At 44.4% G+C, this 25,120-nt stretch overlaps 2 protein-coding genes across 4 annotated transcripts in view; one reads left to right on the forward strand and one right to left on the reverse strand.

The window, feature by feature from the left end:
* The window catches only part of cntnap2a (contactin associated protein 2a), a 217,510-nt gene that overhangs the window by 118,937 nt on the left and 73,453 nt on the right, over positions 1–25,120 (reverse strand). The window contains exon 9 of the mRNA XM_056434085.1: positions 5,402–5,580. Within this exon, the coding sequence (XP_056290060.1) occupies positions 5,402–5,580 (179 nt within the window). The remainder of the gene's footprint in view (positions 1–5,401; positions 5,581–25,120) is intronic.
* The window catches only part of LOC130206228 (girdin-like), a 35,564-nt gene continuing 19,009 nt past the window's right edge, over positions 8,566–25,120 (forward strand). Inside the window, exons 1-2 of one of the 3 annotated variants that reach the window (XM_056434087.1) lie at positions 8,566–8,929; positions 9,579–9,704. In XM_056434087.1, coding sequence (XP_056290062.1) covers positions 8,692–8,929; positions 9,579–9,704 — 364 coding nt within the window. In that variant the 5' untranslated portion in view covers positions 8,566–8,691. The remainder of the gene's footprint in view (positions 8,930–9,578; positions 9,705–25,120) is intronic. The other 2 variants (XM_056434086.1, XM_056434088.1) reach the window with 2 other exon arrangements.

Genomic DNA, 25,120 nt, shown 5'->3' on the forward strand with positions numbered 1-25,120 from the left:
GTCTACAACAAACATAAGCAATTATTTTGTCTGCAGACTGGATGACTTGCAGCACATTGCTGCCTGCAAATTAACAATAATGTACCGTTATTTTCACATACAATAACATTCTCTCTTTTAGGAGTGTTGTGCAAGTATGTTGCAGGCTCGAGTGTAGGAAATCAACCAGAGCAGATTGCAACAACTCGTCCGAGAGAAGACTGATAACACACAACAAGGAACAGGGAGAAGAGGGAGTAATTCACAGGAAGTGAGATATATCCTTTTTATACATACTGCTGTGTGTAGTACACCACCAGCATAGACTTCCTCAGTGACGGCAATTGGCCAAAAAGTGTTTGCTCTCCTGCACACAAAGGGAGGCATGACATTCGGTGCAGCCCTGGCAACTCCATCCGATCCACTTTGTTTGGTTTCCATTTTCAGGGCGGTCTATGAACAACAATCATTCTTTTCCAGTGAACACAGAGAACGGACATCTAGTGGGCCGAGAGGATATATTTGCTGAATTAATGTGATTTTAGTCCAAGTCCAATGAACAAGTTGCCTTTAATGTTATGCATTTTTAAACTATAGTTTTACTCTGGCATTCAAGCAATGCTTCTACAACGGCACTCACCCCATACCTGTATAAGGGACGGCTACTTCGAACCCAAAAGCATTTCACATGCAGACAAACACTATGGATCACAATAAGATAAAGAGAGGACAGCTTAAAACAAAAACAAAAAAACATTGTCAAAAAGCGATTGTCAAAATGAGTATACGGAGAGTAAAGTCATTTTAATCAGGGTTGGGTGACGAAAACCCCCCAAAAGATTTAAACAACGCGACATGCAGAAAATGCAACACAATAACTGCGTGTAAAGGGGGATTAAATCAAATGTAATGAAACATCCGGCAACGCATAACATCCACTTGAAAGCAGAGGCATGCACCGTGTTTCACTGGCTGCGTGAGCGTGAGCCGGGCACAGCAGCGGGCGGTCTGAGCGTCTGGTCACCCTGAACACATGGACACCGATGATGACAACAGCAGCCTTCACTCAGGTTAGTACCGTAACGTGGATTGAATTTGTGATATTGGGCTATATAAAATAAATTAAATTAAGGAATTTAATAATAGTGTACGGTCAGTGTTGTGTTAATGAAACTAACAATGGCATGTGCAGTGATGCTTCTGTTGTGTGTAAACGTATTTAACATAATTTATGTTTAGAGTTTTGTCTCTCCAGCTTCACCTTGGCAAACAAGGCTCATTTAACGAAAGACACGGTGGAGGAACTCCACAGGTCTGTGAGCAAATGTGTGGTCAAGGTAATGCATTCTTTTTCCACTGTGGAATCTCCATAATTCAGGTACAACATGAAAGTGATGTGAAAACAATATTTGTATAAAATCTGTTGCATGAATACAAATCGTCAAAACGACTAATAAATATATTAAAATGTATTTTCTAACATGTTGAGAAACGTGTTATTCAGGAGTTAGCACAAGTTAATAAGGCTGTTATTACATGTGATGGGTGGATCACTCTTCAACAGTTACTGTACACTACACCAGTCAAGGCCACATTAAGCAGGAGGTGCTAAAGACCAATGCTGTGTATGAGTCACAGACAGGCCTAGTGGTGGCACACGAGATAACACGCATTCTGGTGGAGTTCTTTCAGCAACAGAACAGGTATTGTATGCTCATCATTGTTTCCCATGTGTGCAATGTTACACTGTCTATGATATTGATTGATGATATATATATAATATTTATATGTGCAAAATTGTTTCTACAGCTTCCAATGGGCCTTCAGGTCTATGACCATAAGGAGGAGAAGACGCAAGAGAAACATGTAAGTCTATAATCATGAAACATCTCAAATGAATGCATTTCTTTTGAAGCACATTTGTCCAATCATTACTTTTATGTATTTGCCGTTCCAAGCGTGCCAAGAAGTCAACGCTAGAGAAGCTGTTCGAGGATGAGGCCCGAGAGCTTCTTCAGGCAACGGCCACTGAAGAGAAAGGCGCCCTCTCCATCGGTGAACAGGTCCAGAAAGAGATTGAAATCTACAAAAGTCTGCCTTCAACCCCATCAGGACCAGACCCTGTAGAGGATGAGGCAGACAGCCTCCCCATATGTCTGCACTTTCAGACACATACCTGTGTTTCAGGCCTCATCAACACCATCTGAGAAGGTTTTTCTGGTGTGCAGGATATGCAATTAGTCAAGAGAGGTGTCACATATAGACAGAAAAGGCAAATGTGCTCATATTTCTGCAAAATAATTGCTGAAATTTGAAGCTATATACAGAGTGTGTGTCTGTTTTGTATTTCTAAAATATTTCTTATATTCTATAATTATATTGTGCAGTTTGAAGTTAAAAAGTTTGAATCAGTAGTTTGAAGTCAAGTGTTTTGTATTATTTAGATGTATGGTATACTTTTAAACAGTCAATATATTGTTCAGGTTGAAGAAAATATTTTGCCTTGGCAATAACAGAAAAAGTCTTTCTTTAATGTCGTCAGTCGTCGTTTTGTGCTTCTTCTTTTTTTTTTAAAGTATCGGTTCATACACCGCTTAGGCACCAGCATCATTTTAAAAATATAATTTTACCCAAACGATACCCATCTCTAATGTTAACCGTCAGATTAAAAGGTAATTTCAACATGACTTTGGCTACAGGCTGTAAAAACGTGGTTACTGATCTACGACTCTTGCCAAAGAAAACACATCAGATTGGTGCCTTGAAGCCACGAGGCTGGAAGTGGACGGCCTCCTAGACAAAGCCTCATTCTGTATATAAAATATGGATTGTTCAGAATACTGAGTAGCACACTGAAAGAACAGTTTCATAGAAAGTGCTGATGGAAGATGGTTAAAGAGCTTTAGGACAGCTTAATGCGGTTGGCCTCTCTGACTCATCAAGCTGAACGATCTAGGAGACTAATTGAGGGCAAGTCAAAGGCTAAACTATCTTTTGTTCACCCACTATATTATTCAGTTACCTCTGTGCTGGGATGACAATTTGCAGCAGAATGTGAGGAGATGTTCTGAATAAATGCTATGGATATTCTGTCTGAACGGTGTGTTTCTGTGTGTACGACTGTAACGATGCATACATGTGTGAATGCAAATGAAATACACACACTAGATTTTTTTTCTCAAACTGTGAGGTATGTGCGTCTGATGACATGCATGTGCTGCCTCTAGGATTTGATGTCTCAATGTCACCATTCCTCTCAGCTCCTTAGGATCTCTCTCTCTCTCTCTCACTTTGCACTTGCTTATAAACCTGCTATACATGTCTTTATATTGTATCTTTTGTCTCAGTCATTATCTCTACTCCTATCTTTCATCTGTCCTCTCCTCAGTTTCACTCTTTCGTTCTCTCACTCACTACGATTGTCTCCTCTGCCCTCTTCAAGGGTTAAAGACATTACAGAGATCCTCTCCTCTCAGCCACTATTGATTCCCCAACTCAGCTTAGTAAAATCAATAAATCCCCAATTGGATCAAAACGGAGAAAGATGGAGTGAAAAAAAAAAGTCAAGCGATAATAAAAGATTTATTTTTTCAAGTGAGGAGAAATCCAGAAGAAAATGTATCAAGTTTTGGATGCTTCTTGAATGAAATGCATTTAGCATATTTAGTATCCTCAGAAGCTTAGTTTTTATAAATAATACAACATAAAATAGCCATCATGGGCTTAAAGGTGATTTACTAAAGAGCAGAGGTGAGTTAAGATGGACAACATACAATACAAAAGTCTGTCTGTGTGAGTGTGTGTGTGTGTGAGTGTGAGTGTGTGAGTGAGGTGTTATGATATTTATTGACTGGCCCGGGGTAAATGGTCTTGCTTGATGCAGGAGATTGTACTCTGATTGAGAGAGGAAGAGAGGGGGACAGAGGTCTGATGGAGCTATCTGAGCCCAGCCTATCTCTCTCAGTTACTGTGATTTCATACAGGTGCCAACACACACACACACACACACACACACACACACACACATACACACCCAGTGTCACATGTGCACACTTAGATACGGACCATCTTCCAACAGACGGACAGCAGTGTCTGGCATCATTAACCTGGCGTCTTCCTAATTCAGACAGATTGTAGCTGCTTAGTGTGTGTTAGTGTGTGTTCCCACTGGTTGTATCTATCTGGTGGTCTAGTTGTGTCTGTGCTCTTGCTGAATGAGCAACTTCCTGAACTCTGAGAGATATTTAAACTGCAAACACACAGACGGATAAGACTTATGTTGTTACAGTTCATCTAATAAGTTTAACGAAGCCCTTGCCAAGGCACTTCACACCCCAACTCGTCAAGACCTGGTACGTGGCCCTGCACTGCAAACTATGGCGCTTTAAGGGTGGGCCTGGGTGTCCGTTTCCACCTAAAGTGTCTGTTCAACTAACTTCCATGTTCAATTCAGTTCAATTCAGTTTATTTTGTATAGCCCAATATCACAAATTACAAATTGCCAGAAAAGTGCAGTTTCTGTTAATTACAAGTATAGAGTCTCTATTTAAAAGGTAACATCCAAAATGGCTTTACATAGTTTTTTCTTTGTATACCTACGTTGGAATTATGCAAGAAGGGTACTTAGTGAGGTTTAGGAAAAGATTGTGGCCTGGTTACCATGTAAGTCTTCGTGTTACCTAGCTTGTTAATAAGTACATAAGTTCTGTAACAAAACTAAGGCAGAATAATTTAACATTTTACACTGGACACAAACAGCAGTTGGTCTAGCCATCCAATAAGGACACGGATGGGTTGGAGTTAGCTGAAAGCCCGGTGCTTCTCATACAGACGCTTAAAGGTGCCTCTGTGCATCACTTTCAGAAGCCAAGGGGACCAAGAGTCCGAAGTTGACAAGTTGGGAGTGAGATCAGGTTGGTTTCATAGTCGACAAACACCAATACATTTCTCGACAAACATAACAGATTAAATAGCATGTCCCAATTCTAGAGCATTTTAACATCCGTAAAGCACGAACATCCTACACTCTGACGGCTCTCTTGCCATCCGGATGGGCACCGGAGAGGAATGTGATGTGATAACAATGAACGGAGGTGGAAGGGAGAGTTACAATGTTTTTGTCAGATCTGTGGTAAATGGTCAATGGACCTGGACTTATCTTCCGACCACTCAAAGCGCGTTGACACTGTACATGACACCATTCACCCATTCACACACTGATGGGAGGAGCTACCATGTAAGGTGCCACCTGCTCATCAGGACTAACTAACATTCACACACATTCACACACCGTAGTCACAGCTACGGGAGCTATTTGGGGTTAGGTGTCTTGCCCAAGGACACATTGACATGGACTAGCAGAGCAGGGGGTCGAACTGCAGATCCTCTGATTGAGGGACAACTTTGCTTACCACTGAGCCACAGTCGCGATGTTCTTGGGGTGATTCTTACCTCCCAAGTGATAGGTTCCTCCTGTGGTGATGGTGAGAGGTGAGGTAGAGTGCACAGCAGATGCCTCCTCGCCATCTAGTGTCAACATAGCAAAGTTCTCCTTGGCGACCAAACGTATTGTGTGCCATTGGCCGTCGTTAAGGCTTGAACCTGAAGGGGGACAGAGATACAATTTGTCGTCAAAAAATACACACTGATAACGTTTATTTGCAAGTTAGTTTCAGTTGACTGAGTTCTTGGAACAGAATAATTTCTAATGAGACTCCAATAATTTTAATTAACTGATTCCTGCAAAATATAATCTAATAAGGTCAACCAACACATTCTTACATTTATTTGTGCAGCTTTCCACATTCAAAACAGTGTCATCTTTCTTGGTCAAAGTTAAGTTTTTTTAATGGCAAATGTTAAGGACGTGAATAGGGTTTAAGAAAAAGAGTGACTCATCATGGGTAAGTAAGTGATGAAACAAGGAAATACCATTTTGGTCCGTGAGGTGTTGCTATCTCTCTCTCTGTTTACATTTCACTTTGTCATAAAACAGTTTTTACACACAATAATTGCACCGCTGTGTTTTTCTGTTCATCTCAGCTCACAGGCCAATGTGGCTTCAGCCCCAGGTAAAACAGGCTCAGCTGAGGACCATGTTCCGGCCTCCACCACATTTTTCTTCACTTCTCCACGCATTCCTATATGAATGCCAAAGCTCCTCGATTCTCCTTTGCGTTTGTCCACTCACTGCTTCTTTCTCTCTACCCCTCTCCAAGCCGAGTGCAGTTTCCAGTCTCAAGGCCCTTGTGTCTCAACTCCATTAACTCTCAGAGAACCTTGTTTGTGTCTGAGTACCAGTGAGTGTGTAGGTGTGTGTGTGTATCTGTGTGTGTGTGGGTTCTCTATCTGCGCATGCAAGCTCTGAGCCCTCTGTGTGGTCAAGTTTGTAATGTGTTGCGTTGTCTGCATATGTCAGTAGTGTTCCTGCATGTGGGTTTTGTGCTCTACTTTCTTCTCTGTAGCTGTGCTCCATTAAATATGAGTGATGTTTTGGAAAGGGACATTACCACTGGAGCCGAGAGAGAAGCCAGCTCACTCTCATCACCATGTCCTCTATACATCACCTCTTACTGACACCAATCTCTATTCAGCTCCCCTCCCTGCCTCCCTATCTGTCCCTAATTCTTTTCTTTTTTTTCTTTCTTTCTTTGCTCCGTCTTTATTACCTTTTCAATATTTCTGCATTTCACTTTTCCCGATAACCTTTCTGTCTTCATGCTCCTCTCTTCTTGTGGCCATCTGCTGCATTGTCTACCTTTTTGATTTGGCTCCACTCGCTGCTTCACTGACTGTAATACATTGATAGTAAGGACACAGTGTAGCAAAGTTCAAGGTACGGTCACGTTGACATTTATTTTATCAGAGTCTATTTACTCATGGTTCTGCATACCGTAGCTTGATTGGACCTCTGTGTGAGAGTATGCGTGTGTGTGTCTGTTTGTGCATTTGCTTCTTGTGTGTCAGTTTCTGCATTTGTCTTCACCATCTATGAGGCACTGTTTCACGCTGCTTATTTCTTCCCAGAATGCACAGGGACACCCTGGCTTTCACGTCACTAGGATACGCTAATTAATCTTTCTTAGCCGGTTGACTGTGTGCATGCATTAGTGTGCGAGATCATGATAGTGGCCAAAGAAAAAAAGCGCCAAGATGGCCACCTGTGGTGGTGTGTGACGACTTTTGCCTTGTTCAGGGCAATACTGGTCAAACATGCCCAAACACACACATGCAACACACACGCACACATGCCAGGACACACATTAATATGTCAGGGAATCCAATACAATGACATGACATTGCATTGGTATTGTGGTTGGAAGTCATTAACTTTAATGTAATTTCGGCAAAAATATTAGAGGATGGCGTCTGCTTTGTCTGAATGACATCATACAAGCCAGTTCTGGTAGAAAGAGACCTTGATGGGCTCCTTTACAGTCATTCCCATTTCTGACAGTATATTGGTTTGATGTAATCACTGTCAAGCTCCCTGCTTCATCCTGTCTCTCTCTATCACCTCTTGAACGTAATGGAAAATAGATACTGTGTAACCTTGTGTCCCCTCATCTGTTTTACATCACTTGCAATAGCTTTGAATGATGAGCTTATCAGTGATAGCAGTGTTATTTAATCTTCACACTCACTGCGGCACGAATGCACACAACAATATGACACACACACACACACACACACACACGTGGCGCACTCTCTCTCTCTCTTTTTGTCCCACATGCCACACAGACAGGTTAAAATCACACTCATGCCAGCTGTCTGCCGCAGATAAAATGAGCACAGGTAATGAAGGAGACAAGAGGTAGGAGGAAGATAATTACTCTAATTTTACTAGATTACACGGTTTCATGGCTTCTTTTGGAGTTGCCGTTCATATGCATGGGCCTGATGAAAAGGTGGAAGGCTGGCTGGTCACTTTGTTCAGATTTTTGTTTTTAATTAAATACATATAGAGATATTGCCCAGTGGTTTCACTGGCGTTGTCTCACATCAACACTCACTGGATAGGTAACGTGAAACCATGGCAAGTGCGCCTTCCCAAATGAAAAAAAACAAAAAGTTAAAATATTATATTGAAATGTGGACCTACAGTAATAATATCACTTTATAATTATAGAATACAATTTGACCCCGCCATTTTCCCGAGATATTTTCATGACATCAGGAAAACAACGATTGAGATCATAAAAAACATTGCTTTTTGTTGTTAAAAACATAAAATAGAGACATATGTATTACTCATGTCAATGGCTTGAAACCTTGTCAAGGCTTTTCCATTAATTCAGACAATATAAACATGTAAATGTGCAGCTATCTGCATACACAAGTTAATTGATGATGTTTATGAGAAAAGCACTAACTATGTCCACAATAACTGACTAGATGTAATACCGCAACTGCATGTTACATTATTCTTTGTGGGTGCTTTATCCTTTGAAGTAATTTCCATTGGTGTTGGCATGGCTGGTTGTTTTTGTATAAATAGCTGTGGTCATTGCATCAGCCTACCTGTCTAAATATGGTCATGTATGACCTTCTAGTGACAACTTGGCACAAGATAATTTATGAGAGTTTTCTTTGACTGCTCTTACTCACAGCACCTGTGGTCACTGGGAGACAGTTTTATAGTACAAGTTCACTAAAAAAAACCTGATTCTATTTATTTTCAGAGTGTTTTTTCTGTAGGGTCGAGGTTTCACAATGAGGGACACTCTGCTGCTGGTGTTACTGGTCTGTCTGTGTGTGACATCAATTCAAGGAAATACTGAATTAGGAGGTCTCCCAGAACCGGTGACTGATACGCCGAACACAGACATTTTGGAAGAGCTGACAGAAATCAAACACGAGCTACTGGAACAAAATGTGGAAATAACGGTGCTCAAGGATGAAGTGCAATTCCTTCAAGAAAGAATGGCTGAAGTGGAGAAAGAAAACGCAGGTATTGATCTGTAATATTTAGGTAGGGTGTGTATTATTTCCTGCTAATTATGTTCTTGCTTCTTCATTTGATCAGTGAAATATCAAAATGCTATGCACATTATAAATAAACTCAACATCTGGCTGAATCAATGGCATGTTAAGAGAAAACCATTGTGAAAATCAATGTAAATGTGAAGTTAATTCAAAACGTAATTATATGTACTAAATATATTTGAATTGCTTTGGCTTTTATTGGTTTAATATTGTTAAAAATCAACATGTACACTTTCAGTTCTGTTTATTTTAGTAAATGAACAGAAAACAAACTATTACATTAGCTACTGTTAATGAAAAAATGAAATAGTTCAGAGATTAAACATAAAAGAATAATGCTAACAGTCGAGCTGATCTGTGAAGCCTGTTGCAACTTACTGTTTACAATTTCCACAGAAATAATAACAAACAAACATTACAACACCAGACAACACAGACACCAGGGCATAAGAAAAGCCAATAATGTTTTGTGGACTGGGTATGAGTGAAGTATGGCATCATATCAGTGGAAATAGATGATTACAAACAATAAATATATTTTAATTAAGCCATGAAATGCTATTTTAAAATAACGTTGCTTATAATAACTAAATCCTAAGCCTCTGTATTTTTAGTAAATGATGCCAAACTGACAACAAATGAAGAGGATTTGATAGCCACTACAGCGGACCTGGAAGCAACTAAGACTGAACAGCTGATCCACAAGAGAAAACTGGAGGACAGTGACAATCTGATTTCTGGTATGTAATTATGAATGTGGTACACTTGGTGATTCTATAACATCTTGAAAGAGCAGTAAGAGATGATTGACTCCCGTGCTTCTAGTAGAAGCAGCAGAACTGGCAGCCGTGTTTTCCAGAATGACAACCTGTGAGGGGGAGGTGCTGAAGCAGAAGAAGGAGATGAATGCTCCATGAGAAGAGCTGTATATTTCTAAGACTGAAGTGAATTACTAAGACTTACTGCTGACACGTTTCCCAGAAAAACAAACACACCTTACACCAGACACTATAGACTCCAGGGAATTAGAAAAGTCAATAAAAGTTCCATTTAATGGGTAAAATATGATGTCATATCAAGAGCAATAGATGATTAAAAACCAGAAATAATTTTTTATCAAGAAGTCATGGAATGCTTCTACCACCTGCTATGTTTCGGGTCAAATTGACCCGTTTCAAAGTTTTAAATCTAGGAAAAATATTTCTAAGTAGTTACTCTGTATACAACTTCTTCCGCTTACCTTATTTAGTGTTATCAACGTAAAATATATATATCATGTAATTGCAACCTCCCCCCCCTGCAGTTTTATAAAACAGAGATGGTGTCATTTTGACCTGGCAGTAAAAATGAAGGCTAAAAGAGGTCAGAAGTGTCAAGTTTAGAACATTTATTTCTTTGTAAATATGGGAAAGTCTTTCTTACTCCCTCCCACCAAGTTTCAACATACACACACAAACACACACCCACCCTTTTCAAACCCCTATATATAAAAATGTACAGATTTCAAACTTTAAACAATAGAATTAGGTGGTTGTTATGGGAACCATCTCTATCCCGCTGTGTGCCCATCACCCTACATGAAGCACACTTTCCAGACAAAACAATGTTTCTTATCTTCTCACTTTCCCCATAAATACACCTTTATTGGACATGGGACACTAATGTGAGGGTTTCTTTCATGTCTCTTCTAGTAAATATGGTACTATAGTACTTCTAATAGACTGTCTGTTTGTTTGAGAATGACACACACCCTGTTTCATCCTATTCTCATACGCACACACACACTCTTTCTAACGACCCCACCTGTGCGAGAAATGCAGATACTATTTTGATGGGAACCTTTATTATAGGTACAAAACTCCACCCACACTTATCAGGGGAGGGGACAAACATACCAAATGGTTGCTGAGAAGCACTACAACATAACACTGTGCAGATACATATGACTGCACCAAGAGGATGACTGTGCGCTGGCCTTTGGTCATCATTTATATTATAATGAATGTATCTTAACATTCTAAATAAACATAACTAAAGTTTACTTTCAATCTGAATCATTTTGTAACACGCTGTTCAGAGTCTATGTTTCTTCTGTCTCCTCCTGCCTGCCTGCCCTGACCTCCAAATCTCTGCCTGCCCCGTGTTGGACCTTGTTGCTTTTTGGAAACCTTTTGCCTCATGTGCAGAGGAATAGGACAGGACTTGGTGTGGATAACAAAAAACACTCTTTACTGAGGCAAAAGGTTTCCAAAAAGCAACAAGGTCCAAAAAGGGGCAGGCAGAGAGTCGGGGTCAGGGCAGGCAGGCAGGGTCAGGAATGCAAACTAATCATGCTAGAGAGCAACACAAGGCACAGGAAGAACAGGGAAGACAGAATTAAAGATGACAATCCACCAGGAGACAAGGGGAAGATTGTCACAATATACAGGGAGGGAAACAGGTGTACAACATTAGACAGTAACAAGAAAAGAGTGGCTGAGGGCAGGTGCAGGAAATAAAATAATCAAGGAGACAGGAGTGGCTGAGGGTAGGTGAAGGGAATGAACAATCAAGGAGACAGAGGAGACAGAAGAAACAGACACAGAACAGGGCGTTACACATTTAGCTTGATTTTCAGTAAGCGGGTCAATATCAGTGGCGGCTGGTGAATTTTTTTTGGGGGGGGGTGGGGTCGTTTATTTTGCATTACAGCTCTTAATGATACAGCCATAAATATAGATATGGGCTCAGAGGCCCACAAGGTGTTCATGGTAGAGAATGCCCTTGTTTAGAGTTGGACCAGATGGTTCACATTAGGAGACCCTTATGGAATGATGTGAGTCTGCTCCAAGGCTGGAGTAGAACGCCCATTCCTGCTTTCTTAAAAGAGGTAACACAAATTCATTTGTGTGGATTTCGTGGGTTTCGTGGATTTCGTGGATTCCCTGGGCCTTCTGAAATCACACGGGCTGTAAGCAGTATACGCTCGTAATTAGACCTGTTTTCTTTCTGTAATAAAACTGCATTATATCAGCAACAAGTCAGTGTCCGCGGAGATCTTTTCATCACCAACATTCTTCATCACCTCGGCCGACAGAAGATTATACAACATATTTGGCGTCACGAACAGGATATGAAATTTGCAACATATTTGGCGTCCGAACAGACCCGGATGGACAGACCTGCAGCATCATTGACATTCTCTTACGGTGAGCATCTTGGCTTCATTTAAACGCGTTAATTGGAGCTGTTGTGTGCTGTGGAGGGTGTGGCTGTAAGTTTGTGCACCGTGAAGGAACTTTTTTCTCTTTTGTGGGAGAGTGTCTGGCCGAGGTTGATGTTTTGAAGTCGTTTCTCTGTGCTAAATTTAATTTGATCTGCGCATGAATGCACAGAAGTGGGGAGTATTGTGATTAAAGTAAAAGAGGTTTAGAATAGCTGAAATGTTATTATAAGTGTGTTAATTAGTAGGTGCAGATTATTCAAAAATAAGGCCTTTGATTTGTTTTAACATTAAGACACGTGAAAATTAATCACTTAATAACATTTTGCTAAACATAGACCGGTAGGAAAAGATAAAAGAGACAAATTGAGATAAACCTGGAACCAGGTTATTTGAATTAATAAAGGTAGGACAAGAGTTAATAGAAGTTACACGTGTGTTAAGTGATAAAGAGAGATTAAGAGAGAGTAAAATGAGAGAGAAGGTTAAAGGACCGAAAGGAAAATGATCATCGTAGAGCCGCTTAAATCGGGTAGAACATAGTCAAAAGAAATTAGTACTGGCTTAACGAGATTGAGAAATAAAGTACGATTGTATGCTCCCACTCTGTGGTTATTGACGAATAAATGCACAAAGCAGCCTCTCATCGGAAATGAAGTCTCGGACGGTAGCAGAAATTAAACCTTAAGAGAAGAATAGCGGCAAAGAGCATGCTAAAACGTATGAATGGTAATATAATGTTTAAGGTGTGTGTGCGGGCCTGATCACAGCTGGGAGAAAGAAAAAGGGCAGTGGCGGTGCAGCTACTGCGGGAGTGCGCATGATGAGTGTGTGTGTGAGATTGAGGAATGCAGAATGAGGCGCGAGTCGAAGTATGTGTGTATGTAACGTGGGGCCCCCGGCCGCGCGCATTAGCCATATGAAGGGAGCCAAGTGCATATGTTCGTGTGCTTTTCAAAGTGTGCCAGTCCGTTTTGGAGGAGAGCAGAACTAATACGATTGCCAGATGTGGAATTATAAATGTTGAAGAGTATGAGGGACAGGTAAAACCTCCTGTGCCGGCATGAACGTAAACATGTGTGTGAGGGATTTGTGAGAGAGGGAAATATGTGTCTGAATGAAACTAAGCACGCCTTACACATTTAATCTACAGAGAACGTAAAGACAAGCATGAGCTTCCTGTTGGGGAGACTAGCTAGTTAATGAGATATTGATTAATTAAAACATGAGCTTCCTTGAAAGAAGACGAGTTACATTAACGAGCCATTAAGGTCACATGAGCCAGCTAAATAAGAGACCCTTCGTAAAATTGAATAAATAAAAGAAAACAAAGGAATATGTGGTCAGCCCATGGAAAGGAGCGGTGGGCCCTCCAGGAGAGCAAGGAATTTGAGGTAGACTAGTGGTCTAGCAGTGGGCACTCCAGGGGAACAAGGACTTTGAGTTAGACTAGTGATCGCCCCCTGGTGGTTCATCCCCATCATCACTTTTACATACAAAATTCTGGGGCAAGTGTGTGACTGAGTTACACAGATGGAAGCAATCTGTTACACCTCGCCATGCATTCCGTGGGGAAAACACACACAGTTCTGTTGGAAGTGAACTTTCTGTGTGAGCAGCTACTTTTATTAAAATCCAAAATGAGGGTTTTTTATTTGGAGAATGAAATTTACGATGTGATAAAAGAGAATAATCATTGCATATTTCTTTCCTTTTGTTGATGAATGAGATTTGGACTCTGAAGGATCAAGAGGCAGTTGACATCAAGGAGCCAGTCCAGGGCATGGCCGCTGACTGACGTGCTGACTTCACCGATGTACAGCTGATCAGAGGCCTGTACAAACTTATCACAAACTCCTTGAGCAAAAACCCTGCATTTGTCATACTTAGGCTTATGAGAATATAGATCTGTTTGCATACACATGAAGACTAAATGCTGTAGTCAGTTTTAAAAGAAGAATAAATAAATAAATAGAAGGCTTGGCAGCTGATTGATCTGTCGATTGATCGATTGATCATTGGTTAATTAATTTAATTGATTAATTAATTAAAAATACAGAATAAATACAAATAAAAACAGAATAATGGGGAAAAGGGGCACTAACAATCCAAAGCTGATTACTCCTGTCGTTGTAGTGCAGAGGAATAATCCTTTAATCAGCAGCGTCACACACATTGCGAAGATCTCTGAGAAATGGTCTCAACGATGGCCTCAAGTTGACCAGCCGTGGCCCATGGAGGGGACACTTAATCCAGATGTAATTAAAATAATGCATGTACTTGTATCTACATACAAGGCGGAACAAAAGAAGGGAAACAAGGGAAAGAAACGCAAAGAAAAGAGACAACTCGAGCTTGGAGTTCTCAAGTTATTTGCAGTTGAGGGACAGAAACTGATTGCAGCTGGGTCAGTAATGTATCCCAAGACAGTCTGTCCTCAGGTCCCAGTGTCCAGTCAGAAGGGGCGTCCTCAGATCAGTGACGAGAGTGATCAGGAAGAGGTCAAGGGGGGTTGCGACCCCAAAGCCAAGTGGAGCTGAGCAGAAGAGGGAGAAGACAGCGAGGAGGAAGACAGCGATGAAGAAGACTCCCAGATGACTTTGAGTGAGGTCAGAGAGTTGCAGATAAGAAAGAGAGAGTTACTGCAATCTAATAAAGTGTCAGCACCAGGAAGCATGTTCCTAGTGTTCATCAGAGAACAAGGTTTTGAATATAGACCATTGCAGAGCACTGATATGTCAGCCATACTTGAAAAGCTTCCCATTATCGAAGATGGTGCGCATCCTTGGATTACAAAACAAGAACAGATTTTGGTCGGAGACCTTCCTGCGATGGGGGATATTAAGAAACTCCTGGCTAATGTCGTTGGCGTTTACATTATGGAAGAAATTTTAGAGAAAGCTGGACTTAATCAATACGTAGGAACGAGTGTGAATGATTCAGACCTGTTTGCTGCGAGTAGAGGTCGAGTGTTCAGAGCATTGAAAGATACATTCCCGACGAACGTAGATTACATTACATTACATGTCATTTAGCAGACGCTTTTATCCAAAGCGACTTACAATAAGTGCATTTCAACCTAGAGTACAAACTAAGAACAACAAGAATACAGGAAGTAACATTTCCTCAACATAGTCGAACTACAAAAGTACCATAAGTAAGTGCTATCTAAGTGCCACTGAAGTGCTAATCTGTGTTTTAATCCAGATATAGTCGGAAAAGGTGTGTTTTCAGTCTCCGACGGAAGATGTAGAGACTTTCTGCTGTCCTGATGTCAGTGGGGAGCTCGTTCCACCACTGAGGAGCCAGGACAGCAAACAGTCTGGATTTCGAGTGATTAGCTCGAGGTGCAGTAGTCACAAGTCGATTGGCTGTTGCCGAGCGGAGCGAACGTGCCGGGTGTACGGTGTGACCATATCCCGGATGTAGACGGGCCCGATCCGTCTAGAGCACGGCACGCCAGGACCAGTGTTTTGAAGCGGATGCGAGCAGCCACCGTAACCAGTGGAGAGAGCGGAGGAGCGGAGTGGTGTGGGTGAATTTCGGAGGCTGAAGACCAGTCGAGCTGCTGCATTCTGGATGAGCTGCAGAGGTCGGATGGCCTTAGCAGGTAGACCAGCCAGGAGGAGTTGCAGTAGTCGAGGCGTGAAATGACCAGAGCCTGGATCAGAACCTGCGCCGCCTTCTGAGTAAGAAGAGGACGATTCTCCTGATGTTGTGCAGCATGTACCGACAGGAACGCCGTCGCAGCGATGTTGGCCGTCAGGAGAGTTGACTGTCGAGTGTCACCCGAGGTTCCTGGCAGTCAGGGTAGGGGCCAACACAGAGCTGTTGAAGGTGATAGTCAGGTCGTGGGTGGGGGAGCCTTTCCCTGGAAGGAATAGTAGCTCAGTCTTGTCAGGGTTGATCTTCAGGTGGTGAGCAGACATCCACTGAGAGATGTCAGTCAGACAGGCAGAGATTCGTGCCGCCACCTGTGTTTCGGACGGTGGAAACGAGAAGATCAGTTGGGTGTCATCAGCATAGCTATGGTAGGAGAAGCCATGCGAACGAATGACAGAGCCGAGAGAATTTGTGTACAGAGAGAAGAGGAGGTCCCGCCAATGTTTTGATTGAACCACTCGGACTGGAGGAAAATCCCAGATCCTTTGTTTCGAGGTCTCATCAAACGTGGAGGAATGTCACAGGTAATGATCCAGAACAAAATCTTATGGACAAATCGATTTTGAGAGGCAAAATCCTGATGGGGTTGCCGTTGCCAGTACGAAGCAGATTGGCAGAGGTGGTTGGCCTTGCAAACATGAAGAAGATTGTGTACACAGACCATATAGCCCACCAGGTGGAGCTGTATCGGAAGAAGGGAGACAATTTGAAAGAACGAGATCGAGAGACCCTCAGGAAACTTAATGAAATACAACTGATGAGTGATAAGGCTGAGAAGAAGCAGGCCTTGATGCAGAATCAGGCCCCATCAAATCAACCTGCACCACAACTGGAGCCGAATCAAGCTGAGTTCCAGTCGTTCGAGCCATATCCAGTGGTTCCAGTTGCCTTCTACCAACAGCCAGTCTTTGATTATGAACAATATTGGACCGGTATTGAACTTGAAGGTCAATATTACACTCAATGATGTGACTGTAATGAAGAAAGCTGCTTCTGTAATTATTAAATAGGTGTCGACAGATTCTCACGATGGCCCGAAGCGTGTCTAGCTGAAAATAAAGCAGTGCTCAACAGTTGCCAAGCAAAATGCTAATAAAATGTGTCTATAAGACGGTGAAAACAATTTTAGAAAACAACTAGGAGTTAAAACAGCATCTTGGTGCGAAAAAATATTTTTTTAATATATCTTATGATTCTTAGAATCCTAAAACATTTTTGATTTGATTTTTTGCTCTTTCGGAACTCTGAAGAGTTCCAAGTGGGGAATATATTAAAGGGACAAAAATGTTTCGTGATAATTCATGTTTGATGTTTTGATTTGCATCTGTTCTGTATGCAAGATACTGGTTCTCTTCTGTCATTCTAGAGGAACCACTGTGGGGTGATGGAGTGTTGAAGGACTCCAGTCTTGAATGAGACCAGCCTCTCAAAACGTGAACATGACGAGTGAACTGAAGAACTTTGAACGAGAACTGGTGATGAGACATCCGGATCATCGAGGAGACAATGAGTGTCAAGGCTGCTGAAGAACTGCAGTGATATGTCTTCTCGTATATGAAATATTAGAAATATTAAAAATGAATTTTCTTGTTTAGCTGTTAATTGTTGGGGAAACGATATTTTCTGTTGTTTGGTGAATATAATGGAATCTCAGATGTTTTCCTTTTGTGACGTTTAGGGACAGAGGTTATTTAGGCAGGAGGAGGTTCAGAGAGAAGGTCCGATGAGTGGATCAGCCTGACTCTGAACATTATTATTTGGTTATTATTTGCTGAGAAATTCCAGGTGTATTCGTTTGAATCATTTCCCTACACAATTTGCTTAACATTCCTTATTTCAGTGGTATGGAGTTCGATGCAAGGTCGCCTTGGCAGAGGGACCGTGGAAGAATTTTCCTGTCTACATTGTTTCATTGATATTTCAATTTTCAGGTTTTTCAATTTCACATATAAATACTTCATTTTTACACCACTTTTACACTTCATACAGTCACAGTAATCTTAGAACTTTACTGTAGGACGGGGTGGTATTTTTGTCATGATAATACACCTGTATGTTTGCATTGGTTGCTTGTTTGTTTTCGAGAGTTTGTTAACTCTCGAAGTGGGGAATATGTAGTGTATTTTGCATTACAGCTCTTAAAGATACAGCCATAAATATAGATATGGGCTCAGAGGCCCACAAGGTGTTCATGGTAGAGAATGCCCTTGTTTAGAGTTGGACCAGATGGTTCACATTAGGAGACCCTTACGGAATGACGTGCGTCTGCTCCAAGGCTGGAGTAGAACGCCCATTCCTGCTTTCTTAAAAGAGGTAACACAAATTCATTTGTGTGGATTTCGTGGATTTCGTGGGTTTCGTGGATTCCCTAGACCAGGGCTATTCAACTTCAGTAGCAAGTGGGCCGAATAAGAAAATCACGGGGGGTGTGAGGGCCGCACAGAATATTGATCAAATAATGGCTAAAAATTAAAAACAGTAATGTATATTTCCACAGGTAAACAGTCACACACAAAAATGCGTCGGTATTGTGTGGTAAAAGTGTTGCGAACAAGCATCACTATAAACATGTTTCAAAGTGTAAATATCCGCTCAAGGTAACCAGTTGTTTCAGATCCCTTCAACCAAACTGTTCCCATGAAAACATAAGAAATGTGACTTAATGGATCAATATAATAATATACACTTTGACTAATCCCCAAGGGGAAATTAGTTCTCCGCATTTAACCCATCCTTAGTTATTAAGGAGCAGTGGGCTGCGGTGAAGCGCCCGGGAAGCAACTGGGGGTTCAGTGCCTTGCTCAAGGACACTTCAACTTGCAACTAAGCGAGGATCGAACCCACAACCTTGCGGTTGAGGGACGGCCCTCTTACCCCACTGAGCTACAGCCACCAAAATATAAATGACTTGGGATGAAACTAATATCTGGTGGTGCAGTGCACAGACTGCATGTCTTTGAGTGCAGACTCCTTTTGCGTGAAAGGGATCGAAACCAGGTCGGGCGATCTTTTTATTTTTTCGAAAATGTATTTCTTCATACGTGGCTGTGATGCACTGCTCACTTATACAATCATAATCGCCCAAATGGATATGAACGGTGGCTTGAAGATCTCCAGCAATATGTTTGTGAATGTGTGACAAATCTGGTGAGCGAGACAGAGCCCCGCTGCAGATGTGAAGAGAACACAACGCACGCACGCGCAGGGAAACCAGTAGGTTTGAAAACCAGTAGGGGTGTAACAACGGCAACCAACACGGGTGCGTAACATAAAGATGTAACCATACAGGTTTGGTTGAGGCAACAGTGAAACTCAATGGCTCTGGGTTAGATGTCTCAATGTATAAAAGAGGCGTGTCCATCAGTTTTATTTTTTCTTACCAAGCTATACTGATTTGCAGGCAGTCTTGCGGGCCATAGTTAAACTCAAACGGGCCGTATGCGGCCCGTGGGCCGCTAGTTGAATAGGCCTGCCCTAGACCTTCTGAAATCACCCGGGCTGTAAGCAGTATACGCTCGTAATTAGACCTGTTTTCTTTCTGTAATAAAACTGCATTATATCAGCAACAAGACAGTGTCCACGGAGATCTTTTCATCACCAACATTCTTCATCACCTCGGCCGACAGAAGATTATACAACAGGGGCGCAGTTGGGCGACGCGGTTTAAATAGCACTCAACAATGAGAAGAAAAGAGGTTTTGAGTAGAATATTGTAAAAAACAAAGCTTTATTTAAAGAAAACACCGTGCTCAACAATGTCCAATAACAACTATCAACACACTGTAACTTTGGGCATGAGAGGTTCAGAGCAGAATGCTTTAAGAAACATTGGGCTGGGTTTCAGAGGTTTGCAAAATAAAAGAGGTTCACCCTCACATGAAAGAGGTTCAGAGCAGAATAGAGTCAGAAAGAGATGCAGCACATGTTACTTTGGGTGTTTGACAGAGTAGCCCCACTACGTGTAAAGAAAAGTAGCCTCCTCTCTTTAAAGTTGGCAAACTTCTCAATAACTCTGGTTAAAGTCAATCATGTCTGTAACCAGACTGTTTCCATTATTCTTGAGGGAATGTGTCTTTTTCAGAACTTCTTCGTTGTGTTTTCGATGCCAGTTCGGTCTCCTTCTGCTGCTCTGCAAACAGGGTTAGCTTCATGCTGTTAGCGAGTTAGCTTCATGCTCTTAGCTAGATAACTGCGGCAAGATTTGTGCTTCTTACACTTGTCTGAAGCTCTTTAGATCCCTCACCCCGTTGTAGTCCAGAGAGTTTCAGTCCCAGGACTTTGGAACAACAGACAGGGGAAACTAAACAGCGAATTACTCACTGAGCTCCAGCTAACAGCTCTGGTTAGCAACCTGCTCGCGTAGCTCCGTGGAGCTCTCTGGGCTGAGGGAACGATACCGGTCTCTGATTTGCCGAATAGTCCAGTCACGTGAAATAAGAAACAATGTCATTGGCCAGGGCGCACATTTTTGTGTCCCAAGATTCACGTTTCATCCGCCAATGAGAAGCCATCCTTGCCGAAACGACCGTGAAATGTTTGCTCGCTGCCGCGCACACACGTTGGGCCGGAGCCCCGAAAATGGGGAGGGGCTTCTCTCCGTGAGGATGAGTGGCGATATATTATTTATGTCACATTTAACTTAAGTGGTTGTTGACAGGGGCTTACGGTCTCCCACACACATTTAGCGCGTCAACACGGTATATTTACTATTTAAATGATTTGGTATATAATGTTTTTTGACAGGATACATTATGTATTTTCTCTTCTTCTTTTTTTTCCATCTCAACATTTTAAGAGGGGCGGCGCCCTAGCACCCTCTATGTGTCACAGTTTCAGCTCCACACCCTCCTCACTCCCCGTCGTCAGTCTAACTCTCTTCACCTGTTCACACACCTGTTGTCACAGTTCAGCTCCTCACTCTATGGTTCAGTCACTCCCACCTCGTCCGTCTGACTTCATTCACCTGTTCACACACCTGTCTTTGATCACTAATGAAATCCCTATATAGTCTCCTGCCTCACACACACACACACCTTGCCAGATTGTTCTTCCTTTTCTATGCCAGACTCTCCAGCACTTGTTTCTAAACGGATTTCCTGTTGCCGACCCTGCCTGTCCCTGGTTAACCCGCTTGTCCAACTCCCCGAGAACCTACCAGCCCTTCGTCCTGTTGATACTCTGCCTGCCGTTTCCAGAGTGTGGAATATAAGTTCGAAGGATCCCTGGAGTCAAGGGTGCATTTGGGTCTACACACGAGTCGTTCCATTACAATCTGGCCCGTCATGGACCCAGCACAGACTCCTGCACCGGCGAGCCGATTCGAGAGGATCGAGGGGGCTCTACAGCAGCACGAGGCGCAGATGGCCAGCTTTGCCGCTGAGGGGCGTCAGTCGGCAGCAGCCCAGGAGCGGGCTATGTCGACATTGACAGCTCAGGTCCAACAGCTCACTACTGTCCTGACCCAGCAGGTTGTCTCAGCTACGCCTCCTGTCTTTCCGCTGTCTGCTCCAGCACACGAGCCCCATGTGGGAACCCCAGAGCGCTATGCTGGAGAACCTGAGGGCTGCAATCCGTTCATCACCAACTGCTCCATCTTGTTTTCCCTGCAGCCGTACACGTTTGCCTCGGAGGAGGCTAAGGTAGCCTTTAACATAAATCACCTGTCCGGCAGGGCACGTTTGTGGGGTACCGCTGAATGGGAGAGACGCACGCCAGCCTGTTCTTCATTCCCGTGGTTTTCGGCGGAGCTACGCAAGGTGTTCGGGGCGGTCTCCAAGGTCCCGGATCCCACCGGGGGACTGGTGGAACTGCGTCAGGTAGACCGGACAGTCGCGGATTATGCTCTTGAGTTTCGCGCAAGAGCACGTCTGAGCGACTGGAACTCGGCAGCACAGTGCGAGGTGTTCTTTGCTGGATTAGCTGAATACATTAAGGACAAACTGATTTCTTTCGACTTATCTGCCGACCTGGATGGCTTCGTGGAACTGACTTCTCGAGTGGACAGACGCATCCAGGCAAGGCGACAAGAGCGATGTAAGTGGGAGACAGATCGCCGCCCCTCCACCTGGCTTCAACGCCCGCCAGCAGCTACCAGCACCTCAGGGTCGGAGCTAGGGGAGGTACTGTTGAGCCGAACCACAAGACTCCCTTCCCATCAAAGACCCCTTTGCCATGTTCAGCTTCTGCTCGCAGACGGATCCCATACCCTGCCCATGCTCATTGACTCCGGCGCTAACGACAACTTCCTTGACGAGAACCTAGCTCGCCAGCTGGGTATCGAGCGGGTACTTCTGCCATGCCCTGTTCCTGCCAACGCCCTGGATGGCCACCTACTGGGGACAGTGACTCACCAGACCATGCCAGTCCGGATGCTCCTGTCTGGTAACCACCATGAGACCATCCGGTTTCTTATCCTGCGGTCACCACAGCATCCATTAATTCTGGGGTACCCCTGGCTCCGCCGCCATAACCCCCACATTGACTGGGCCACAGGAGCCATCCTGGGATGGAGTTCATCCTGTCACCTGATTTGCCTGAAACAGGGTGCTGCACCTCGGCAGTCAGCCGGCCCCAGCTCGGCTTTGGACCTGTCGGGGGTGCCTACTGAATACCATGACTATCGGGAGGTATTCAGTCAGGTCAAGGCCTCATCTCTGCCTCCACATCGACCCTACGACTGCGCCATTAACCTGCAACCGGGTACCACTCCAGCCAGGGGTGGCCTGTATTCCTTATCTGCTCCTGAGAGGGAGGCCATGGAGGCTTACATTAATTCCTCTCTGGCTACTGGGATCATCTGTCGCTCCTCTTCTCCTGCAGGTGCGGGGTTCTTCTTCGTAGGAAAGAAGGACAAGTCACTGAGGCCTTGCATTGACTACAGGGGCCTTAACGACATTACCATTAAAAACCGCGACCCACTTCTACTCATCTCTTCTGCCTTCGAGTTGCTGCGAGGGGCTACTATATTCACCAAGCTAGACCTGCGTAACGCCTATCACCTGGTCCAGATCCGAGAGGGTGATGAGTGGAAGACAGCTTTCAACACCCCCACCGGACATTACGAATACCTGGTTATGCCCTTTGGTCTCACCAATGCCCCGGCCGTTTTCCAGGCCCTAGTGAATGATGTGCTAAGAGACATGTTGAATAAGCAGGTGTTTGTCTACCTAGACGACATTCTTATTTTCTCTAAGTCCCGAGAGGAGCACGTTCACCATGTTCAAGCAGTCCTCCAATGCCTCCTGAAGAATGCCCTGTTCGTTAAGGCAGAGAAGTGCGAATTCCACGTCTCTTCAGTCTCCTTCCTGGGGTACATCGTGGGACAGGGGATCGTGGAGATGGATCCTGCCAAGGTGTTAGCTGTTACGTCCTGGCCCATTCCTGACTCACCTAAACAGCTGCAACGATTCCTGGGATTCGCAAACTTCAACAGGAGGTTTATCCGTGGCTATAGCACCGTAGCAGCCCCACTCACAGCCCTGACCTCATCCAAGGTGCAGTTCCAGTGGTCATCTTCGGCTGAGGAGGCCTTCCAGAACCTTAAGGCCCGGTTTACTTCTGCCCCCATCCTCCAAGTTCCTGGCCCAGAGAGACAGTTTGTTGTGGAGGTGGACGCCTCCGATGTGGGGGTGGGGGCCATCCTATCTCAGCGGGCTGCTAGTGACCAGAGGCTCCATCCCTGTGGCTTCTTTTCTAGGCGGCTCGCACCTGCTGAAAGAAACTTCGATGTGGGTAACCGGGAGCTGCTTGCTGTGAAGCTGGCCCTCGAGGAGTGGCGCCAACGGCTGGAGGGGACCAGTCTGCCCTTTTCGTGTTGGACTGACCACAAGAACCTGGAGTACATTCAGTCCGCCAAGAGACTGAACTCTCGGCAAGCCAGATGGTCTCTGTTTTTCACCCGATTCAACTTTTCTCTCTGTTACAGGCCCGATACCCGCAACGTCAAGCCTGACGCGCTGTCCCGCCAGTTTGGGGACAAGGGGGATTCCACCCCTTGCAAGGATACTATCCTTCCTGCCCCCGTCTTGGTTGCCTCGATCACCTGGGAGATAGAGGAGAGAGTCAAGGCCGCCCTGGAGGACCAGGCCGGTCCTAGCTCCTGTCCTCCTGATCGCCTGTTTGTCCCACAGACCTTGAGGTCTGATGTCTTCCAGTGGGCCCATAACTCCAGACTCACCTGCCACACCGGGAGCCAGCGTACGAGGGATGTCTTGCTGCAGAGATTCTGGTGGTCTACTCTGAAGAGACACCCGGGAGTTCGTCAATGCCTGCCCTGTCTGCAACCAGCATAAACCATCTCACCAGGCTCCTACGGGTCTTCTGCAACCTTTGTCTGTGCCCCATCGGCCCTGGTCGCACATTTCCTTGGACTTTGTTACCGGTCTCCCGCTGTCCAATAAACATACCACTATCCTGAGAGTGGTAGCTCGCTTCAGTAAGATGGCTCACTTTGTGCCCTTGCCCAAGCTCCCCTCGGCCAAGGAGACTGCTGAGCTGGTCCTGCTGCATGTCTTCCGGCTTCATGGTTTTCCCACGGACGTGGTCTCTGACCGGGGACCTCAGTTTACGTCAGTCTTCTGGAGGGAGTTCTGCACGCTTATCGGGGCCACTGCAAGCCTGTCATCGGGATTCCACCCACAGTCTAACGGCCAGACGGAGCGCAAGAACCAGGAGATGGAGACGGCTCTAAGGTGCTTGGTCTCCGAGCATCCGGCGTCTTGATCCCAGCAATTCTTGTGGGTGGAGTATGCCCACAACTCCCTGACCAGCTCTGCCACTGGGATGTTCCCGTTCCAGTGTGCCTACGGGTTCCAGCCTCCACTCTTTCCTGCCCTGGAGAAGGAGGTTTCCTGCCCCTCGGTCCAGGCTTTTGTCCGCCGCTGCCGCTGTACCTGGGCTGAGGCCAGAGCTGCGCTTCTTCGCTCGGTCAACTGTTATTCCGCGACAGCCAACCGGCGCCGCTCTGAAGCCCCCAGTTACCAGGCTGGACAGAGGATATGGCTTTCGACCCGAGACCTTCCCTTGCGGGTAGAATGTAAGAAGTTGGGACCCAGGTTCATTGGACCGTTCGAGATCCTGAAGGTCATCAATCCTGCAGTGGTGAGGCTCAAACTGCCCCGGGCCTTGCGGGTCCATCCATCGTTCCACGTCTCCAGGGTGAAGCCGGTTCGGGAGTCCCCACTGGTTCCTGCTGTCCAGCGTCCTCCACCACCACGGTTAATCGATGGAGGTTTGACTTACACTGTTCGCCGCCTACTTCGTTCCCGCCGGCGTGGGAGAGGGCTACAATAC

The sequence above is a fragment of the Pseudoliparis swirei genome, chromosome 16 (assembly GCF_029220125.1).
Source record: "Pseudoliparis swirei isolate HS2019 ecotype Mariana Trench chromosome 16, NWPU_hadal_v1, whole genome shotgun sequence".
Classification (NCBI taxonomy): domain Eukaryota; kingdom Metazoa; phylum Chordata; class Actinopteri; order Perciformes; family Liparidae; genus Pseudoliparis; species Pseudoliparis swirei.